The sequence below is a fragment of the Rhinolophus ferrumequinum genome, chromosome 5, assembly GCF_004115265.2.
Source record: "Rhinolophus ferrumequinum isolate MPI-CBG mRhiFer1 chromosome 5, mRhiFer1_v1.p, whole genome shotgun sequence".
Taxonomy (NCBI): domain Eukaryota; kingdom Metazoa; phylum Chordata; class Mammalia; order Chiroptera; family Rhinolophidae; genus Rhinolophus; species Rhinolophus ferrumequinum.
The window spans coordinates 27,719,979-27,741,823 of NC_046288.1; the positions used below are offsets into that span (position 1 = coordinate 27,719,979).

Consider the following 21,845-nt stretch of genomic DNA (forward strand, 5'->3'; position numbering starts at 1 on the left):
ATTAAGGACTCACTCTGAGGTTCTTATTGCATTGCACTGTAGAAAAGTAATCTTACAGAAAGCTGTCCTATTTATTTACTCAGGTGTGACAATTTGAGACCTGAGTGTATATGGATTTATTGCAATGACTTTGATTAAAGCATTCAAGCTAAAGTAAAAGATAAATTCAAATTACAAAATGGAAATAAGTAATATTTACAAGTCAGTTCCATTTGTCATTCTCATTTATCACATGTACAAAGACTTAAACAAAAAATAAATTACTCTGTCATGTCACTACTTTTACTTCTTACCTGGTCTTCTGAATGTGAGTGTACACGTCCCTGGACATCAGTAAGAATATCATGTTTTAGTAAAGCAAACTTAAATAGTCATTCTAAGTTAGAAGAGTATAATTCGATTAGAAACATGATATTATCAAAATCAGACGGTAAGAGCATTTTTAGAAATCTTCATTACATTCCCATGAACAAATTGTTAAGAAATATTAGTCCTATGTATTAAGACTGAAAGAAGAGTGTGGTTTTATTACAAGCATTAATTTACAAGCAAAATACAATGGACATGTGATTTGAGACTGCCAGCATAGGGAAGTTTTATCTGGGGGTAATCTCACCAATGTGAATAAGGAGAATTGTAATCATAATAATTATTATTCCAAGGTTGAGAAGATGTAGTTGATAAAAACATAAATGACGAGAGACATATATTGTGAGCAAGGAATCCTCCATGTTCATTCCTCTATTTCATGAACTAGGATGCTGCACATATTCAGATGTCACTGTTAGTTTACTGTAAGCATGAGGAGAGGAGACAGTTTTTGCAGATATTAATAGCTTTATTGCCAAATAAAATGGCCATCACTTCATCTTCTATTTTTCATTTCTAAGATCCACTTTTAGCCCCACGATGTTGACTATTTACTTCTATCATTATAGGATAGTTTATATTCGTCATAGTAGCTGTGCTTATTCTATCCAGATGACAGAATAAATAGGTCTTTGTTTACATGCCAAGAGATCAACATGTATTTTTTAAAAAATTGGAGACTATTTAACATACTTAGAGAAGATGATGTGGAAATTGTAACTAACACCTTTCTTAAAACTCCTCAACAATAAACCCACCCATATATGGTCAATTAATTTATGAAAAAACAGCCAAGAATATACAATGTGAAAAAGAAGTCTCTTCAATAAATGATGTTGGGAAAACTGGCCAACCACACGCAAAAGAACAAAACTTGAATACTATCTTACACCGTACAAAAAATTAAAATGGATTGAACACTTGATCATAAGATTTGAAACCATAAAATTCCTCAAAGAAAACATAAAGCAATAAGCTCCTTGACATGGACCTTAGTGATGATTTTTTGGATTTGAACCCAAAGCAAAGACCACAAAAGCAAATATAAACAGTGGGACTACATCAAAGGAAAAAAGCATCTGTACAACAAAGGAAATAATGAACAAATGGGAAGGCAACCTACCAAAGAGGGAATATATTTACCAATCATATGTGTGACAAGGTGTTAATATGCAAAACATAAAAATTCACACAACTCAATAGCAAAAAAATATCTGATTAAAAAATGGGCATAGGATCTGAACCGATACTTCTCCAAAGAAGACGTACAAATGGCCAACAGGTGCATAAAAGATATTCGACATCATTAATCATCAAGGAAATGCAAATCAAAACCACAATGAGATATCACTTTGCTCCTGTTAGAATGGAAATTATCAAAAAGATAATAGACAACAAGGATGTGGGAATGTAAATTGGCACAGCTACTTTGGAAAACGGTATAGTCATGTACTACTTAACAATGGGGACATGTTCTGAGAAATGCATTGTTAGGTAATCTCATCATTGTGTGAATATGAGAATGCACTTACACAAACCTAGATGGTAGAGCCTACTAACACCTAACTATATGCTACTGCCTATTGCTCCTAGGCTACAAGCCTGTACACAAGTTACTGTACTGAGTACTATGGACAATTATTAACAAAATGGTAAGTGTGTGTGTGTAAACATGTAAACATAGCAAATGTACAGGAAAAACAGTCTAAAAAATTAAAAATGGTACCTGGTATTGGGCACTTACCATGAATGCAGCTTGCAGAACTGGAAGTTGCTCTGAGTGAGTTAGTGAGTGAGGGATTAGTGAGTGTGAAGGCCTAGGTCATTACAGTACACTATTGTAGATTTTTAAACATTGCACTTCAGCTATTCTAAGTTTATAAAACAACATGTGATTAAATCAATTACAAGAGAAAATGATGCAATCCAGAGACGCAGTAAACATGAGACATCTGAGGCTATTGCTGGTGTTTTACAGCAAACTTTTTAAGTAAGTAGAGTACACTCTAAAATAATGATTAAAAATATAGTATAGTAAATACATAAACCAGTAACATAGTTGATTATCATCAAGTATCATGTACTGTACATAATTGTATGTACTATACTTTTATATATCTGGCAGCACAGTAGGTTTGTGTTTATCAGCATCACCACAAACAGGCCAGTAATGCATTGTGATACAATGTTACATCTGTTGACATTAGGTGATAGGAATTTTTCAGCTCCATAATAGTTTTATGGGACCACCCTCATTTAGTGGTCCATTGTTGACTGAAACGTCATTATGCATTGCAAGATTTTATAGAGATTACTGAAAAAATTAAAAATAAACTATTAGGTTGGTGCAAAAGTAATTGTGGTTTAGAAGGTTAAAAAATTGCAAAAACCACAATAACTTTTGCACCAACTTAATATCCTATGATCCATCAATTCCAATTCTGGAAAAAAGAAAATCACTATTTCAAAGAAATATCTGGACCACCATGTTCATAGCAGTATTATTTACACTAGCCAAGATATAGAAATAACCTGTCCATAGATGGAGGAATAGATAATGAAAATGTGACATATATATAATAACACATATCGATATAGTATGTATATATAATTATAATGGAATATCATTCAGCCATAAAAAGAAGGAAACCTTCCAATATATAATTATAATGGAATATCATTCAGCCATAAAAAGAAGGAAACCCAGTTCCAAACCCTGGATGGAACTTAAGGGCGCTGTGCTAAGTGAAATAAGTCAGACAGAGAAAGACAAATACCATGTGATCTTACTTATATGTGGAATCTTAAAAAAAAACCACAAAAACTATAAAAACAAAAATCTCAAACTCATAGATACAGAGAACAGATTGGTATTTGACAGGTGGGAGTGGGGAATAGGCAAAATGGGTAAAGGGGGTCAAAAGGTACAAACTTCCAGTTATAAAATAAGTCATGTAAAGTACAGCATGGTGACTATAGTTAATAACACTATTGTATATTTGAAAGTCGCTAAGAGAGTAGATTTTAAAAGTTCTCATCACAAGAAAAAAATAACTAGACTTATTGTAGTGATCATTTTGCATATATCAAATCATTATCTTATACACCTGAAACTAATGTTATAGGTCAATCATATATCAATTAAAAAAGAAATAATTTAATTTCTTTCTCACTCCTTATAACACTCACCAATTAGTCATCAGCTTTTATTTTACCTGATAAACAACTAACACTAATTGAACAGTTTCTATCTTCCAGAAACTATTCTAAGACCGTTTTATATGTTAATTAATTTAGTCCTTTCAATATCCTTGTTAGAGATGAGATTAATAAGTATAGGTCCAAAGAAACTTGATTACTTCTTCATGGTCACACATGTAAGCATAAATTGTCTATCAAGAGCCTACTCTCCTGATTGTGTTACAATGTATTCTCATCTGCTTTATGTTTTTAGTTCATAAGATACTTCACTAGTACATGCTTTTACCACATCTTTCCTGGAATGATGCGGTAGCCTACATCCTGACATTTCTCCACTCTAGGTCCACATTTGTTCGTGTGTTTTATATAAGATACAATCTAGTCACAATACATTCCTTTAAACTGTTCCCAGTTGTTTATTAGATACAAGCCAAGATGCTTAACATGACATACAGGATGTTTTAAAAATATTTATTGAATTAATTCATTCTTGCAATCCTGACATCTCCAGCATTCTTTGCCATGCCTCCCCACTTTACACTTTGACCTTCATATGTGCTGAATTATCAGCAATACCCAACACCATGTGTTATTTGTAGACTCCACAACATTGGGCATACTGTTTCTTTCTCCACACCAGTTTGCAAGAAAATTCACACTTATTTTTAAAAATTTCATTGTGCATCACTTCGATTCTGAAGTTTATCAGGATACCTTTCTCTCCTATCACATACTGCCTACCTTCTTTATACTATCTCTGTTCCTTGTACATATTTTTATTACCCACATCATTCATATTGTAAATATTCCCTTTCATGTCTAACTTCTCTGTTTGACTGTGAAATCCTTGAAGCCAGGAACTTCATCTCAGTCTTTGTTGTACCCACTCTATCCAAGGAAGTGCCTAGTAAACAACAGGAAATCTATGAGCAGTGATCAGAGATGATCCATATACATGTTTTTAACATGTTTTTAAACACACACACACATTTGTCAGTATTAATAATGGGCTTGTAGAAAGCTTAGTCTCTTTCAGCTTTCTACACACACACCTGAAGTTTCTATTCAATTTGTATTTTCAATGCAATATGTATATGAGAATCCAGTCCTAATTTTTAATTAAGGTATTTGTAACTATATCTTATGTGTAATAAACTTGGTTGGCATCCTCAAATCCATAAAATTAGAAAAACAACACACTATAGTTTCAAAGCATATTGTCTTTTATGTTCTTTCCTGCTATCAAATGATAGCAATAGATAGTAATCTATATGTAGAATTGAAAAAGAATAGGCATAGGGAAATAAAGAAGAGGTGATATAAATCTCTGTTCAAATTCAAATAATACAAAAAATATATATTACATACCCAAAGCTTTACTATAGTAGGAATCCCATGATTTCCAAAGAGTATTAAAGATGTAGTCCTGTAGGTGGTAGGAGATGAAATTTCTTATTCTATCAGTAAAAGACATATGATCGGTGAGTTCTGATAAAATAGCAGGAACATAGGAAGGAGGGTATGGTACCTTCCCACAGTGTTTTTCCACTGTTGATGCTGGAGAAAACCTCAAGGAGTATATAAATGGAATTCCCAGTTTTAAAGCTACTATATCACCACACGGAAATACTGGATCTGATACCAGAACCTCAAATTTGCTTTTGTTCAGCTTCTCCATCAGATTTTGGCTTTTGAGGACACCATCACAGATTTCTCTAGATACCATGTGGAAGTCCTTGATGACTTTGGTGATTTCCTGATAGAATCTCCAAATGGTTGAAGGAGATGGTCTATTTTCCATCCATGTCAAAACAAAGTTCTTGATTACTCCTTCTATTCTTTCTTTGCCAAAGGGCACCTTGTATATTTCAAATGTCAGAGATGAGTTATAGGTGGGCGTGATGAAAAGTGCCCCAGAAGCAACTAGGACAGTCACATTATGCTCATTTTTAATCAACTCATCTATAATTATCTTAATATTTAGCCAATGACTACCTTCCATTGGCCAAATCAGAATGTTCCCGCCAAGAGTGTTTCCTAGGAGACTTATCTGAAGAGACAACAGCAGAATGTACTTTATTAACATGACGTAGCTTGATGTAGAAGATTTGAGGAGATGAGACAGATGAATATCTCTGCTTTTGAAGCAAAAAAGAAAGATAAATTATGTTTTAGTTTGGATTCAAACCAACAATACCCTTAAGAGCCTTCTCTTTATGACATGATATTTGACATAGTAACTCCATATTTTATGGTAATTACAGGTTTAGGAGTAACATATGTTGTACTTCTCAACCTGTTGCTTTAGCTTTGGTTATGATTCTTTTTCTTAAACTTAATCCTTCAATCATATCTCTGCATCTCATAATTCTTAAATTCTTACTATTAGATTACTTGAAATCACTGTATTTCTGAACTCTACACTCAGTCCTGGGTACAGAAAATTCAGATAGGACCAGAGATATAGAGATCTAACTCTGTAGGTTTTCCAGTACTAAATACATTTTATATATACATCATTAGCAACAATTAAACAGTATAGTAGTTACTAGTTTCTAATAGATACGATTATTACAAAGAGAATACTTAAAATGTGAAGTACAAACATAGTAAGTATAACATTTACTACTACTTTAATAATATGTTTGGGAAAATATTTTATCTTAATGAATCGATGAGAAAAAAATTACAAGTAAATAAACTATGTACAAATATCTATGGAAGAGATGATGAGTAATTTTACTAGTGAATGGGGGCTCTTTGAAGAAAATTGCTAGGTCAAGCATGCGTCTATGGAAGTGCTGCTCAAAAAGCTAGCTAGCCTGCTCTTTGTCTCCTGCTGGCTCCTGACCAGGATGGAGGACTGCCTTTCCCATGGCTCGGTTGCACCCCCTCACTTCTGGGATCTTTAAGTAATAAATCTTATGACTCTGTTTCCATTGTGTGGTTGTACTGAAACTGCACCTGAATCAAAAACTGAATCAAAACAGACCCAGTGTATTTCACATTCCCAAAGTGGGAGCTCAGATGCTGAGGGAGCTACCTGCTAATTCTGAGTGAGTGGGCTGTGCCTCCTCATTCAGCTGGTCATAATCTGCGTATTCTCAATTCAATACACCAGTTCCAGCTTCACAACACACTAATATGACTGGTATTGAGAGATTTCTCAAACTATTTAGACTAAATTTTGGATTTGTTTGTGTTCCTAAATTTAATATAAAACTAAATGAGATTATATTGACCATAAAGGTTTAAAGAGGTTGTAAAAAATTTTTTTCCAAAATGAGGGTCTATACTTGTGATTTTAATTATTCTGATTTTAAGATCATGGAAAAGCTAGTCTATTTCCAGAATTTTTTGGAGAGATTATACTAAAAATATGATTAAAATATTAGTGAAATCAGGCGTGTTCAAACAAAATTTAATATTTAAAAAGAAGTTAGTATATGCATATATTTTTATCATAGATGAGAATAAAAGATGTGCTTTAATTAATTGCACAAAAAGGAAGCAAGCATAATATTTATATTATGACAGTTGGTTATTGCTTTTACAACAGGATTTTCTTGAGAAATTTTAAATTTCTTCTTTTTTAATAAATAAATTTGATTTTGCATAAAACTTATTTGCTATATATATATATATATATGTATATATGATATAAATTTACAATACATAAATAAATAATCCATTATAAAATACTAAGAAAATAAAATACCTACCAAAGGATCACATTTTGATCCTTGTACACTTGCTGCTTTGAAGACCATTGTGGTCACTTATAAGAACCATTTTTGCCTTCACCATACATTTGTATAAATTTTACGTGTTACTTTATGTGTGCCTAATGGAGGAACAAATGAACTCTCCACTGGTACGAACTAGGGGCAATAGAGGAACTTTTAAAGAGGACAACAAACTCACACTTAGATACAACTCTCAATTTATTGCTCTATAATGCATTTCTTTCAATATCTATATAATTATTCTAAAGTGTAACACCTGGGGTGGGTGGGGAAACCTTCAAATTATTTCAAAACAGAACTGAAAACTTCTTCAAAGGGAAGTAAAAAAAGAAAACAAAAGTTAATCCACAAGCTTGCAATGGTTGATATTGTTTCTAGAGGAAAATATAAAAGTCCACATGTAAAACATAAAATAAAGTCCACACTATTTACTGGTTTTATATAGCTTATATATTGCCTTAAATATCTTACCTGAAGTTTCCAGCTGGAACTTTAATAGCAATAACTTGCTATTAGGAAGCTGAACTTAAATAACGCGTAGTTGGGTAAGTGTGATATGAAGAGAAATATGATCTTAAGTGGAAAAAAGATTACACAGATTTGTTTACTCTTAGCATTCCTCATACATTACATTATTAAGCAGATTAACCTTTGTTAAAGATATATCCTTTTATTGGTTCCCTGGCAACTATTTGCTTTGAATATTGCCTTTGTTAACATGTTTTCCACCACTTCTGCCAACCAAGTATATTCACATGTATCTGAAACAATGACAGGTAATGATTCATAATCTTGGGTTATTATTAAGAAGTATGTAAAATTAATATCTTTTAAATTCATGCAATATAAATTTATTAATTATAAAATAATTTTTTTTAAAAAATTGAAATGTCTTTTTTTTTTCTGAGTCCTACAATGATGAGAGTTGGTTACGTTAATTCAAATGTATGAACTACAGCAGAGATGAATTGTTCTGTATAATGAAGATATATCTGAAAAATCCTAGTGGTTTATTGATCTTTACATTTAAATATAAAAAAAGAAGGTACTAATTTAGATTATTAAATGTTTTAAAGCTTCACACTTTCATTATGCAACACCTTTGGGAATACTAATTACCATTATGTTTCTCTGTGCAACTATCTTGAAAGAGAAAAAAGTTAATTGAGTATGTCTTTTGTCATAGAGTTCCAAATATGTCATATTTACTAATAACTAATTATTGGAATAGAACATGACCATTTATTGTTTTAATTGGTAAACAAATGTAGCAATAATTTCATGCAGATTTTAAGTAGGGATTAGTCCCTTAAGGATGCACTTTGTTTGATGGTAATAGAGAGGAAACAAAAGAAATCTTTGGAAGCACCACACAGCTCTTCAAGTTCAAGTCCATTTACACTGCATACACCTGACTACAAATATTCTTGATCATTTTGTGGAGTTCAGAGTCAATCTAGATTAAAAAAAAAATCAGCACATATTTTATACAGTAATTTCTCCATCTTTGAATTGCTAATATAATTTACCTATCAGCTAAATAAAATGAGTCTTCAAGCCAATTTGTATGCGGTAGTTAGTGTGTATGTTAAGTTTGATTTTCATTAATCTATAAATTATTTGTCATAATGTAGCTAGGTAATAAACTCATTCAATATATGAAACACATTTTTGGAGAATTAGACAATAAATTAGACAAGGGAAGATAACCAGTTGTAAAGGAAGAGGTAATCTATCTTTATGTTCATATAAACTGCTGTTTGAAAAACTATTACAATGTACAAGAGAGTGTAGGAAATAGCAAGATATGAAACATAAATGTAAGTTTAACCTTATGTATACAAACAATAGCCAGTAGAACAAACAATGAAATGTTTAACGAACATTTGAAATGAATGAACAATGAAATGAAAAAGCCATTTATAATACTAACAAAAACAGATAAAATTACTAGGCATAAATTTACCAAGAAATATACAAAACCTGCATGAGGAGCAATTTTAAACACTCCAGAAATACACAAAAATAGTCATATTTCATTAAATTAAATTAGTACTTTTCCTTCCTATCATCTTCAAATTATTTTTTCCTAATTTTCACCATTTTTTAAAAAACAGCTTTATTGAAGTAAAAGTGATATATAAAGAACTGCAGATATGTAATGTGTCCAATCGAAGAAAGAGTTCAATGTGGGCAGGGCTGGCTGCTCCTTGAGAAAGTGCTTCCACTGGTGCATGAGCCAGGTGGGGCAGGATTTCAGCTGAGTGAGTTGGGCGGAGCAGCAGAGCTCACTATGCCAATCAGATTTAGATTTGGCCTGTGGGAGGCGGGTTTAACATAGGCAAGATGGCACCCACCTGCCCTGCCTGCTGCACAGAAGGAGGACCTCTAACTAGGAAAATGCTGATTGTCCTCCAGTCCTTCCACCAAAGCCACACACTTCAGTGTGCCCCCTCCCGTATGTCTCCGAGGTACACCGAGTCATGATCCCTCCGCCAGAGACCAAGGTGAGTGCCTGCGAGTGAGTGAGTCCATGTTTGGGCCATTTAAGAAGATATTTGAGTTTCCCGCAGCTTTCTATCCCACCTGAATGGTTGAAATCCTCACTGTTTTTTACAGCCAGATGTTTTAGGGGCTTCTCTTCCTGGCACCAGTACTCCAAGCTGGGAAGCCTGGTATTGGGGGCTGGGGTCCCTTACTCCTCCAGGGGTAGCCTCCACAGCTGAGATATCCGTTCTGATTTTCATACGCCACCTGGAGTTTTGAGGCCGTTTTTGTGTCTGTACCTCTCCTACCAGTCTCGACTTGGCTCCTTCTTTATATATTTAGTAATAGGACTTCTGTTCAGCCAGACTCCAGATGGTTCTCCAGGTTGATTGTTCTATAATTTAGTTGTAATTTTAATGTGATCATGGAAGAATGCAGGCACAGTAATTATCTACTTCACCATCTTGACAGGGTCTCCAATTTGTCTTTCTACAATTTTAAAAATAAAGGCTAAGTAAAGACATTTTTCATAGCTATGACAACAAAGAGAATTAAATTTTTCTAGACCACCACTTTAAGAAATGTTAAAGGCAGAGGGAACATTATCTCCAATGGAAATTTAGTTCTGTACAAATGAATGAAGAGTATTGAAAATGGTAAATATGTGAGTGAAGATGAAAGACTGTTTTTATTGTATTTAGTATCTCTAAAGGCTAAATGACTGTTAAAAACCAAAAGAATAGCAATGAATTGTGACCTTTATAATACATAGAAATAATATGTTTGAGAAAATAGCAAAAACTCTGGGAAGCAGTACAGGAAGTAACTATAATGTTATGCTAAAGATGAAGCATAAAATGTAACTTTAGAGTAACCACTAAAAAAAAAAAAAGAGAAATATCTAAAAAGCCAATAAAAATGACAAAACAGAATCACAAAAAAATACTCTGTTAGTCAAAATTAAAGAGGAGGAAGAAAACAGAGAAGGAGTAAAGAGAAAACAAATAGCAAGATGGTAAATTTGAACTCAAACATATCAAACATATGGATAATCACATTAAATGTAGATGGTTTAATGACTATAATTAAAAGGTAGATATTGTCAAATGGGATTTTTTTTAAAAAGCAAGACTAAATTGTGCTCTCTACAAAAAACCCACTTTATCTACAGAGAAAAGAAGTTACAAGTGAAATGAGAATACATATACCACGCTAATACTAATGTATTCATATAGTAAAGTGGCTATCTTAATATCAAATAAAGTAGATTTTCAGAGTAAAGAATATTACTGGGGATAAAGTGGGTCATTTTGTAGTTAAAGGTGTTAATTCATCAGGAAAATATAACAGCCTTGGATGTGTATGTACCTAGTGTGTATGTGTATGTACCTTCAAAATATATGACGCAAATTCATGGAAATGAAAGGAGAAATAGACAGATCTGCGATTATACTTGGTGATTCTGATAACCTTTTCTCAGTAATTAATAGAAAAAGCAAAAAGAAAGTAAGTTAAGAAATAAAGGAGTTTATATTCTTCATGGCAAAAATATTTGTGAAAATTAGGCTTTCTTACATATTTTACCTTAAACAACATGCCTCTTCAAAGTTCTTTAGGCTTTTTTTGCCTGCATTAATTTTGTAAAAACCTTTCTCTTTCTTGTTTTTTTATTTTCTGATAGGTTTAGTCCAGGTCTTTATTTTGCTTAATTTTTTTCAGATGAGATTATTATGAAAAGCATTAAGCTGGATCTTTAATTTCAGAAGTGCAACTTAATTTAAAACATAGTATAAATAATTTCACATATAAAGTGAGATAAAACAAATACTAATCTATCCAATAGCCAGCTAGAGAAAGTAAACATTATAATGCAATTCTTTATACCTTGCCTGCTAATTTGCCCTCATAACTGTGAATTCAATCTTTGCATTCTCTTGCATGCTCTGAATTTCTTTGTGGTATTATTTATTTATGTACTTATCATTAAATAACATGATATTATTTTTTGTACTTTCAATCTTTAGATATTGTTAATTTTATTATGTATGCATATATGCATACATATTTTTATATAGAGAACAAAAAATGGTTAATACGTGGTTAAATCTTACCACTAATTGAACACAGCATAAAAAAACGACACTCGTGACATTGAAAAACATAAAAGAAAAAGGAATAAAATTTTGATAATAATAACATGTAAATCATGAGGGGTAAATGGAGTTAAAGTGTCCTAGGATTGTGCAGGAGAAAAGTAAAAATATTGATTAATTTTATGCATTGATAAGTAAAATAAATAAATTACATAAAAAATGGACAAATAAGTTAAATCTATTTGTCGCTACAATCATATAAGAAATTGAGTCAGTGGTCAATTCTTACAAGAACACTCCAGTTCCAGACCAGATGGGGTCCTGGTCAAGTTTTGCCAAATTTTCAAAGAATAGGTAATTTTAAATTTTCTCCTGTGGACGTTGGTAACCATGATACCAAAACATGATTTAAGAAGTACAAGAAAGAGAAATAACAGAAAAATCACAATGATAAATATAAGGCAAATAATAAAACAAGTATTAGCACAACCTTTTCAGTTAAGTATAATAAGCTTCAAGTATGTCAGGATTATTCTAGAAATTCAAGTTTAACATTGAAAATCAATTAATATAATCCACAATATTAACAGATTAAAGAAGGAAAAACAACGTAACTTTAATAAATGTAGAAAAAGCCATTAGTAAAATTCAACAGCTATTCATGATATTTAGAAACAATAGAATACTAGGATTAAAAGGATATCTTTAATTAATCTGATAAAAATCTACTGAGGAATAGCTCCTTAAAGATGTAAAAACAAGCTAAATTAAACCACTTTATCTAGTGATGAACACATATCTGGTAAAACTATGACAAGGAAACAAAAGGGTTCATTATCAAAAAGTGAGGATAATGGTTAAATCTGAAATAAAAGGAGGAGGAAGTGACTGGTAATGATGGGTTCTTCTAAATTATTGGAAGTGTTCTAGATAAAGAACACTTTAGTTCTAGTTACACTTTAGTTCTAGTAACAAAGGATGGTTACATAGATGTACACTTTAAAATTATTATTTAAAATATTGGTGAATTTATCTTTTTCAGTTTGTTCTCATGTGACAATGCCCGTTGCCGCCCTTTACAGTGGAATCTCCCACTAGACTGATTAATTTGATTTTGTGAAGTTTCTGAATCTATTTGCTTTCATGCCTCCAACATATTTTCAAGAGAACTATAATCATTTCCATCAAATTGAATGTATGCCCCCCAACACACACACACACACACACACACACACACACACAATTCCCTGCAGGCTCATTTCTCCATCTGTATAGCTGTCCAATATTAAGAGAGAATCTTGCCTTTACCTCTAGCTGTACTACAGTGCAATGGAAAGAATATGTTATAGTCCGTTGATAAATGTTCAAATTTTAGCTTTACTACACAAACACACACGCACACACACACACACCCCTGGGACAAGGTCTTAACATGAGAATTTTAGTTTTAGTTTTCTTACATGTGAAATAATATTTTTCTTATAGAATTGCAAAGATTATAGAAGATATTTATTAAATTTACATGCAAAGCATCTAATCCAGTTTTTCTGCAATTTGAATTTTAGAAGATATTTATTAAATTTACATGCAAAACATCTAATCCAGTTTTTCTGCAATTTGAATTTATTTAGACTCCTAATTGAATAGTTTTGAAACAAGGCATAGAAATTTCTCTCTTACTAAATTTCAAATGTGAATAATTTCCAAAAAACATTAAAACACTACAATGTTAAAATACTGACACCTTGCTTATCATTATTGTTTTTGTTATTATTGCTCTTTGTTTTGGTAATTTCTCATGGAAGTAAAAGTGAAATTTTGTTGGAAAGACAAAACTATTTTCCAGCTGTGTTTAAAAACTGTTATGTTTTATATCAATAGTCTTGAAAAATATATCAGACAATCTTAGATTTAAATTAAATTTTAATGATAGTATTTTTAGAAATGTTAATAGCTAGTAATAAATAATAATTTATATCATTCATATCATTGTTTTTTCAAATTATTTTAAACAACATGTCATGAGTCCTATATGTTGCTAATGCAATTGGCTTTAACTTTTAATATACTTACATTATTATTATTTTAATTTATACTCAGCAGTGGCTATAACCAGAAAAGCCATTTCTTGCTAGATATCAAGGCGACTAGTGATTGGAAAATAGCCATGAAATTCTCTATTAAGTATGCTGTGTGTGTTCATGTTGGTTTCATGTAACTATGTATACATGTAAAAAGGCATAATTTCTTTTATATCGTATATTTGTTTTATATTAGATATGTCCACATATTTACATTACATATTTATACAAATACAACAAAATATTTAATGTACACAAATACATCTAGGTGAACTTTATTTTTACTCCATCAACAAATTTATGAAAATCCTAATAATTTGGATTTATGATAGTACCTGGTTTGCATTATCTGCTACTATCCACGTGGGGGCAGCACAGCCTAAAGCCGGATAAACTATCACACTTGAAGGAAAAGAATCATCAGTGAGATCTATCGTGTTTCCCCGAATATAAGACCGGGTCTTATATTAATTTTTGCTCCAAAAGACGCAGCAGGGCCTATGTTCAGGGAATGTCATCCTGAAAAATCATGCTAAGGCTTATTTTCTCGTTAAGGCTTATTTTCTCGTTAGGTCTTATTTTCGGGGAAACACAGTATATTTAACCTAAGGCTTAATATGCAACAGCTGTCAAATGATACAAATTTGAATATTATAGTTTTGAAAGGGCATTTACAAACAATTTCTTATTGAATACTCACAAATTTCTTATATCTTTATTTTGATGAGAAATCAAGGTCGGAGAAATTGAGAATTTTCTGACAGTTGGAAGCTTTGGAATTATATCTCTGTAGCATGAATTATGTATTTTTCATTCCACTATATTTTGGCTGCAAAATGATAGTGACAAAATCATGAGCAGAAAATTCTTCAGATTTTTTTCTACTTCATTGTCATTAATTAGAGATGCCACCTATACAGAAAGCAGTTTCCAGGGGAAAATTAAATTTAGAAAGTTCTATTTAAAAAAAAAAAATCCTTGTCATAGAAATCCCAAGGTGTCACTAACATTTGATTTCTGTTTTTGTTTTTTTCCCCAAGTCTGCCTTTCAGAAAACAGTTTGTTTGTTTGTTTGTTTTAAATTTATTTATTGGGGTGACAATGGTTAGTATAATTACATAGGTTTCAAATGTATATTTCTATAATGTATCATATGTGTGCTCACCACGCAGTCAGTTCTCCTTCCGTCATCATGTATTTGACCCCCTTTTCTCTTTTCTACCATCCTCTCTCCACTGTTGCCCACTGGTAACCACTAAACTGTTGTCTGTGTCTATGAGTTCTTGTTTCTTTGTTTGTCTTGTTCCGTTGTTGCTTTCAGTTTTATATTTCATAAGAGTGAAGTTTATATGCTTCTCAACTTTTTCTGACTTATTTTGCTTGGCGTATGAGATCTGACAATTAAGTTCGCAAACTTGTTGCAACGATGTTGCTAACTTTTTTTGCTATCAGAGGGATTATTCATTATGAATTTGTACCAAATGGACAAACAGTTAACCGAGTTTACTATTTGGAAGTGCTGAAAAGGCTGCGTGAAAAAGTTAGACGACCTGAACTTTTCACCAACAATTCATGGCTCTTGCATCACAACAATGCACCAGCTCACACAGCACTGTCTGTGAGGGAGTTTTTAGCCAGTAAGCAAATAACTGTATTGGAACACCCTCCTTACTCACCTGATCTGGCCCCCAATGACTTCTTTCTTTACTCGAAGATAAAGGAAATATTGAAAGGAAGACATTTTGATGACATTCAGGATATCAAGGGTAATACGACCACAGCTCTGATGGTCATTCCAGAAAAAGAGTTCCAAAAATGCTTTGAAGGCACTAGCATCAGTGCGTAGCTTTCCAAGGGGAGTACTTCGAAGGTGACCATAGTGATATTCAGCAATGAGGTATGTAGTACTTTTTCTAGGATGAGTTCGCGAACTTAATTATCCGACCTCATAATAATCTCAGATCCACCCATGTTGTCCCAAATGGAAGCATTTCATCTTTTCTTACTGCAGAGTAACATTCCATTGTGTGTATATACCACATCTTTTTTATCCAATCATCTATTGAAGGACACTTTTGTTGTTTCCATGTTTTGACCACCGTAGGTAATGCTGCAGTAAACATCAGAGTACATATAGCTTTACAGGTGTTTTCAGATTTTGGGGGTATATACCCAGGAGAGGGATTGCTGGATCATATGGTAATTCTATTCTTAATTTTTTAAGGAACCTCAATACGGTTGATTTCTGTTTTAACTGGCATCCACAATTTCAGCCTAATGGAGGAACTCGTAGTTTGCATTTTCCATTCCTTATATAAACTGTTTCATGTCCCAGTTAGAAAATAAAAAGATACGTTTCCTGACTTCATTTCTGTCCTAAATTTATTCACATAGAAGCACCAATGGTTTTTCAAGAAATGTTAAACTGGAAGTACCAAACTCTCGAGTCCCTTCTGCTCCTGAGATTTTTTTACCATCTTTTGGCTAAAATATCACAGGTAAAATAGTCCAACTACTCAGGCCTTAATTTGTAGATGCATTACGTATGTTGAGGTCAAAATCAAGATAATGATTAGTGCCATCACTTCTAATTAAAAGAAGCCTTAAATGTTCTAATTAATTGTTCTATGTAGAAGTCATCCGTATAGGAATAGTTTCCTTAGGGAACTCAGGGTTTGGAAAGCAATCTAGAGATCATTTAAGAGAAAATAAGAAACTTCTTTTCAGTATTAATATACATACTAGATCTTATTTCCTATGAAATAAATCTTATTTCATTTTTCCTATGCATATCATCATAGCTACAGTACTTACCAACTCATGAACCCATTTCCTTATGTGATCCAGAAAATATTCCATCTGAGCATGAAATTAGGGAATATTTGTGAAAAAAAAATAACATTTTAAAGTTAGCATTTTGAGATTGGCATATCTTAAAAATAGATTTTGGGAGAGTAATTTCTTTGTTAAATTTCAAGGTGACAGTGATTTTTGTTTTCACTTTTAATAATAAATTTCTAGTATTGCACTTGATCAGAAAAAATATAGTCTACACCCTTTCTTAATTTGGAATATGTTTTTTTTTTGTATTGTATTTTTATTGTATTTTGGGGTTATTGGATGATCAATTTGGTAAATGCTTTATGAATGAATGAAAGAACTGTGCATTCTCTGTAAGAAAGTTTTATGTCAATCATGTCATGCATATTAATGATAATATTAAGATCCTCAATATCTTTGATTTAAATCTTTGTTTATTTCACACTGTAATTTTTAGATTCAAAGTTTCCAGTTCATTATTTCTTCTATATGATGTCATTTAGACATGCCATTCTGTCTTCTGTCATTAAAAATGCTAATTTTGTCTGTTTTTCATAGTCTTTCTCTTCCTTCCTTCCTTTCTTTCTTGTCTCTGCTGTTTTCATTCTTTCTGCCTGGTATATATATATATATATATATACACCGACACACACACACACATGTATACATATACACATACATATATGTATATATACGTATACATATACATATGCATATACATATATATGTATATATATACATACATATATACATATATTTTTATATATATACATATATACATATACATATATATACATATATATGTATATTTTTATGATTGCTCAAGATTTTTAACATTTTATTTTATTTTATTTTAATTACTACTTATTGATTTAATTCATTTTGTTTCCCCATGTCATTTGCAAATTCTAATAGTTTTTCTATTTTTACTTATATATTTCTATAAAGCAAATGTTTTCCAAATTTATCAAAGATATATAATTCTGCACATCAAATAAAATATTATGTTCTACAAGTGGAAATCTTTAGTGGAATTTTGCCTCTTCATTCATAGCTTTCTCTTTCACATAGCATATACAGTGAGAATATTAATATGTTTTTTTCCTTTCCGCTTTCTCCCTTTTACAATTTCTGGGTTTTATTGGAAAACTTGGGAATCCTAGTACTAGGGTATAATTAAACTGTTCCTGAGGCCTTTAAATTGTTCTGTTTTGGTCTTCAAATTTTATTACTTTCCCATTCTGATTTACAGCTATTACACATGCACAATCATGGCAACCAGCAAAGGAGTTCTAAGTTGTTTAATAAAAATTTTGATAATTTTTCTTTCTCCTCTCAGGGATTTCTTACTTCCTCTGTCTCCCTGGTTAATGTTAACATTCGTTGTGTGTTATTCCCACCTAGTTCCACACTCCTACACATATATACCCACATGCACTCTAATATGTATGGTCTTTTGGTGAACTTGGCAAAAACAGTCTGATGAAATGGTGGAGATTAAAATCTCACAGGAGTTGATTCAAGGAAGAGAGAATCTGGAGATTGTGAGTATAGTCAACACTTTCTAAGAGTTTGTTGTAAAGGAGCAGGGTAATGAAGTGATTGCTGGAGGCCTATAAAGGGCAAAGAAATTTTTGTATTTTGTTTTTAACATGGAAGAAATAGCATTCATGAGATGAGAGAATGATTGGGCAAGAAAGAAGCAAATATTGGTGGAGTCAAGAGAGAAGTGCGAAGGGGAGACAGTACATCTACAGAAAAAAAGTGGGAAGAGCATAAAGGATCAGATGTGAATAGGCTGGTGGAGAGGAGTTTGTGGTAATTCTCTTCTTATTGCCTTTGCCATGAAATGAGAGGTGGTTTTAGAAGAATGAGAACAGCAGAGAAAGTAGGAAATAGCCTTCTAGAAGAGTGGAAAAGTGAATGAAACCGGAATGCTATGGTGGTGTCAACTATATAATCATGATTATGAATATAATGGTACTATTCAGCACGATTATGTGGATTTCTCCAGCCACCTTTAACTGCCACGATTGGGGTTTTGCCAGACCAATATGAGGATGGGGTAGAGGAGCTAATGATGTATGATTGATACAACGGTGATTAATGTGCCGTAAATTCTCTGCTGTGTGAAGAAGCGAATCAGAATGTGAGAGGAAATGAGGGACACTGACAAGTGGAAAAATGAATGGATTGTTTTTTCCAGTATATTGAAAGATTGCTGGAACTGTAATACTAGAAAGAGTGAGTTTCAGGAACATTTGGATATCTCCTTGTAAAACATTTTCTACTCCTCATTTTCACACATTTTAAAAATGATTGTTTGTTTTGTCAACTTTTATTTTTTGAGTAATAGTATCTTATCACTTATAAGTGTTACAAATATTTTTATTAATGCATTATATTTACCTGTGCTTTTTAAACATTCCTTTTCAAGCAGCTTCCAAACACATTAGTATTGTGCATTTTTAACTACTCATTTTATTAGTTTCTGCTCATTACTGTTTGAGATTTATTTCATCTTATTTTGAAATCTTTATACTGGTTATTTTTGGCATAAATATTTCTAATGATTTTCTCAAAATGTAAATGAATGGAATACTGTTTGAACCATTAAATGTTCTCAAAATATTTTACTTTGGTCTCACTACATGAGTAATATTTTGACAGGTGATTCTTAGGGCACATTTATTTTTCTAAAAAGCTGTAGACATTATATTTTACAGCATTGCAGATGAGGAATCCAATAGTGGTCTGATTTTTCTCCCTTTGAAATAAAACACACCAATTTATCCTGACAGAACATAAGCTGTTTTCTCTTTAAATTCTGAGATCTTTCTAGTGTGAGCCTTTTTTTCTTAAATCCTGCCTTGAATTTGTTGGGTACATTTTATCTGAAAATTTAATTAATTCTTCATAAAATTAAAACAATTTTAAAAATCGTTTTTCGATTATTGATTTTGTTTTCCAATTTTCCTGTCTTTCTGAATCCCTTATTGTTCTTTACAGAATGCTGTTGATTGTTCCACCATTTCTCTAATACCTAATCTTGTCACTTATACTTTTTTTTATTTTGGATGTTTATTTATAGGATAGTTTTTTTTATTTAACTTTTAAGAAAACTGTTTTCATGAATATCTATTTCTGTTCCACTATTGAATTTTTTAATTTGGAAAGTATGATTTTTTAAATGTTCTTTGTCACATTTCTAAATCTGCTTTTTTCATTAAGTCTTGTTTAAATAGGATCTTCCTGTTTTGTGGGTTCTTTCAGTATTACTTAAATAAGGTCTTCCTTTTGGTGTATTTTTATGTAGCCTTTCTGCTTGAAGAGATTCAAATTTCCAAAAGTGTTCTTTCATGGCAATTTACTTATGTTGGTCAGGCTGCCCATTTTCTTCTACCTCTCTCAATAGTCACTGGTTAACCGATTCAAAAAATATTTTGCTCTGATTTAGTTTCGCGCTCTGAGTACTGCCGTATTTCCTATTTTCTACAGAAAGATCTGTCTTTCCAACCCCAAACTATTGTACTTATTTATTTAAAAATTTTACACAGTCTTGATTTCATCCTAGTTTTAATTTTTATAGGTTTTTATGAACATATTATACTTAATAGCTAAGTAAATGAGCTATCTGATTTAGAATATTTAATTGCTCTGGATCTCCATTTATAAATGGAGTGAATAAGGGAATTTTTAAGATTAAATGAAATGATACAAGGTCAGCCCAGTGCTTGACTCATAGAAAGTAACACATGCTAGCTATTATTGTTACATTTATGGTTTTTAATAATGATATCTTAGAGACTTTATTCAATAAACATTTCATGGTAACTCATTCTAATCATCCCTTTCTACTCACTAGACATTGTTGCCTCTGTCTCTCCTCATCTTACCTGTTTTGGAAAATCCCAACCTTGAAAATTAAGCATTCCACCTACTTTGTGCCCAAACAAAGCTAGAGATAAACACTACTATAATAACTGGTCTCACTTTAAATTCAAGTACATGATCATGCCCCTAGGTGTCTTTTTATATTTCCCTGTCACTTTCCTACTCTTCTAGAAAACCCTCTCACCTTTTCTTTGTGGTTTTCCTTTGCTCTATTTTCCATTTTATTTTTTTGGGTCCCACTCCTCATCTTTGTTTTTGTTAAAAATGTTTTAACGGATGCTATTCTGAGTATGTGGGGGAGGTGTACTAAATGATATATTTAATCAACTCAGACAGTGGCAAATATATATACATGGCTTTTATGGCAAGACTACCCGGGTACAATTTTTGAAGGCTTCATGGTAAAGTAAAATGACTGTACACATTGAAGCTGTTTGTCAGCAACTTGAGTAAGACTTCTTATCCATCAAGAGACAAAGGATAAACAACAACCTTTTAACACACCAGACATGTACATTATGACTAAGGTACTCACTCCTCATGGTAGCGACTAAAGATGTCCAATTTTATCCAGCATTCTCAGTGGGCTATTGAAAGTAACCTCTTATTGCAGCCCTCAGATATTAACACCCATTTCCTTGAAAAATCTCCAGCAGAGGGAATTAGTTAAAATCATTATAAGAGTGTTGTTATGCTTTATAACAACAGAGGAGGTGTATACTTCTCGTTGTTTTTAACATATATAAAAAGAAAGGACTTTCTTTTTCAAGTCAACATTGTCCTAAAAAGTAACTATCCCAACAGGTCAACAAACTTCCAAAATAAAAATATGCCATCCTTTTTTCTTCATCTTTTTATTGAGGGGGTACTGTATTTTATCAATAAACTTTTATTTCTCAAACTTAGCTCTAGCATTTTCCAGCAAGTATATGATTTAATATGACACAAAGGTAAGACTTGCAACAATTTCAGGAAAACAAGAAACAAACAGTGACAAGCCTCACAAGCTCCTCTTTTATCTCCATGCAAATCATCTGCTTAAACATCTGCAGTATCTCCTTCATCTGGAGACATTTTGGCTTTTTCTCCTATAAGTACACTTACTTATAGGAGAATCATGTCTGATAATTTTTAATACTCATGTCAATGAGAGA

At 32.1% G+C, this 21,845-nt stretch overlaps 1 protein-coding gene across 1 annotated transcript in view; it reads right to left on the minus strand.

Moving 5' to 3' along the window:
• Positions 1–7,903, minus strand: part of UGT2A2 (UDP glucuronosyltransferase family 2 member A2) — a 53,820-nt gene extending 45,917 nt beyond the window's left edge. The window contains exons 1-2 of the mRNA XM_033106187.1: positions 7,788–7,903; positions 4,939–5,708 (exon numbers count right to left, since the gene is read on the minus strand). Of these exons, the coding sequence (XP_032962078.1) occupies positions 4,939–5,656 (718 nt within the window). The 5' untranslated portion in view covers positions 5,657–5,708; positions 7,788–7,903. The remainder of the gene's footprint in view (positions 1–4,938; positions 5,709–7,787) is intronic.
• Positions 7,904–21,845: the final 13,942 nt, after the last annotated feature.